The 1,690-nt window shown below is 43.5% G+C and overlaps 1 protein-coding gene across 1 annotated transcript in view; it reads left to right on the forward strand.

Moving 5' to 3' along the window:
• Window positions 1-1,690, forward strand: part of spag17 (sperm associated antigen 17) — a gene marked incomplete in the record, with an annotated part of 35,377 nt that overhangs the window by 22,673 nt on the left and 11,014 nt on the right. Inside the window, 5 exon segments of the mRNA XM_014004415.1 lie at window positions 229-363; window positions 430-540; window positions 660-733; window positions 817-919; window positions 1,020-1,159. Coding sequence (XP_013859869.1) covers window positions 229-363; window positions 430-540; window positions 660-733; window positions 817-919; window positions 1,020-1,159 — 563 coding nt within the window.

Genomic DNA, 1,690 nt, shown 5'->3' on the forward strand with positions numbered 1-1,690 from the left:
GTGTATAACATTATAACATGATATAAAACTCAAAAAAGTTGATTTTACATGATATTGCCCCTTTAAATATGTACTTTTTAATTTTTAAATCTCAAAACACAACAAACTAAAAAACCTTTCTGAAGAATACCCCAACCAACATTGAGGAATGAAACTAAGCTATACGTAAGTTATTGAATATTTAAACTGTCCTCACTTTTCGCTCCAAATCTGTTGTTTGTACTTCAGGCTCCAGCCTGATGAAAGTAGCGGTGAAGAAGGACGGACATCGTTTCTTCACACACGTCAACCGAGTCGTCGAACATTCAGGGCCTCCGTCTCAAACACAAGACAAGACCCTCCCTCCAAAGCAGGACTGTCKAGGTAAAGCTGCACCAAAGCAGAACCCCGGGTTCCACGAGCATCTTGAAATACCTGTTTGTGTTTCAGAGCCTGAGGCCGAGGCCAGAAAACAAGTGAAGCAGGGCTCCTTCTCTGCACTTCTTGAGAATAAAATCCAGCTCTCCTACAGTTCCTATGGACCTACAGGAGAACATACAGGTCTGACTACACCGTGTTCTGATTAAACCTGTATTTATTAGAAGGCTAAATGTTCAGGAGTCATTTAAAATCTCCATGTCTGGAACAAATACATATTTGTGTGTGGTGGGATGTTCTAGTGGGTCCTGAGGAAAACCAGTGTTCGTCAGGAACAGACCTGGAGTGCCCCGGGAGACAAACCCAGTCCAGTCAGGTCAGACCTCCAGAGTCCAGGATTTTACAAACAAATAACACAAACTTAATTATTAACACATTTCTTAAAACATTTTTTAAAAGGATTCTGAAGTCCAGTCAGTTCTGCCGTCAGGTCCTTTCAACGGTCTTCATCTGTCTGTTCCTAACGGGCTCCTGGTGCAGTTTCTGAGGGAGGAAACAGAAGGTCAGACTTCTCCTCTCCTGTATCTTTGAGTTAAATGTGACTAACATGGCTGCAGTAAACGTGTTTCCAGCTCGTGACCTGCATTCGTCCTCGTGTCCAGGTGGCTCACCTCAGGAGAGAGGCATTCTGGTGAAGCAGAGCTTTCAGGTCCTCCAGGACACGCCCCTCTCCAAAGAACTGTGTCGCATCGTCACCGGTCAGGGAGCTGTGATCCGCTACATGAGAGACGGATCCACAGAGGTACACACTGATACTGACTATCACTGTGTGAGTTTCACTGTTGTCTTTAAAGATAAGAACTGATGGATGGGAGAAGGAGGTCTTATCTGGTGAGACGTTCAGCTGCTCCTCGTTCGTCAAGCCCGGCTCTTAGACTCAGTCTCCTCGACCATCTGGTCAGCCCAGGTCATTTTTGAGATCAACTCAGTTTTTTAAATGAAAGTTTCTAAAATAAACACTGGAATTCAAACAGAACATGCTTGATCACCGTTAATCACTTTCTAACTGCGACAGGATGTACGCCAGAGTACAGCTGAAGGCCGTCCAAATTCACAGCCACTGTTCTTGGTGGTCCACCAAGGACCTGGCCCATCTAGACAAGGCAGGCCTGGTCCTTCGAAGGACACAGCCCCTAAACTTCCTTTAAACTTCTGTTAACCTAAGATCTGTCATTTCCACATAGACATATAGAAAATGGCATCAGTGCAAATCTGTTAAAAAAATTTTTTTAAAAATTAATTTTCTTTTTCGAAATGAAAATCAAAACAAATA

Source organism: Austrofundulus limnaeus, unplaced genomic scaffold (assembly GCF_001266775.1).
Source record: "Austrofundulus limnaeus strain Quisiro unplaced genomic scaffold, Austrofundulus_limnaeus-1.0 Scaffold23, whole genome shotgun sequence".
Classification (NCBI taxonomy): Eukaryota; Metazoa; Chordata; class Actinopteri; order Cyprinodontiformes; family Rivulidae; genus Austrofundulus; species Austrofundulus limnaeus.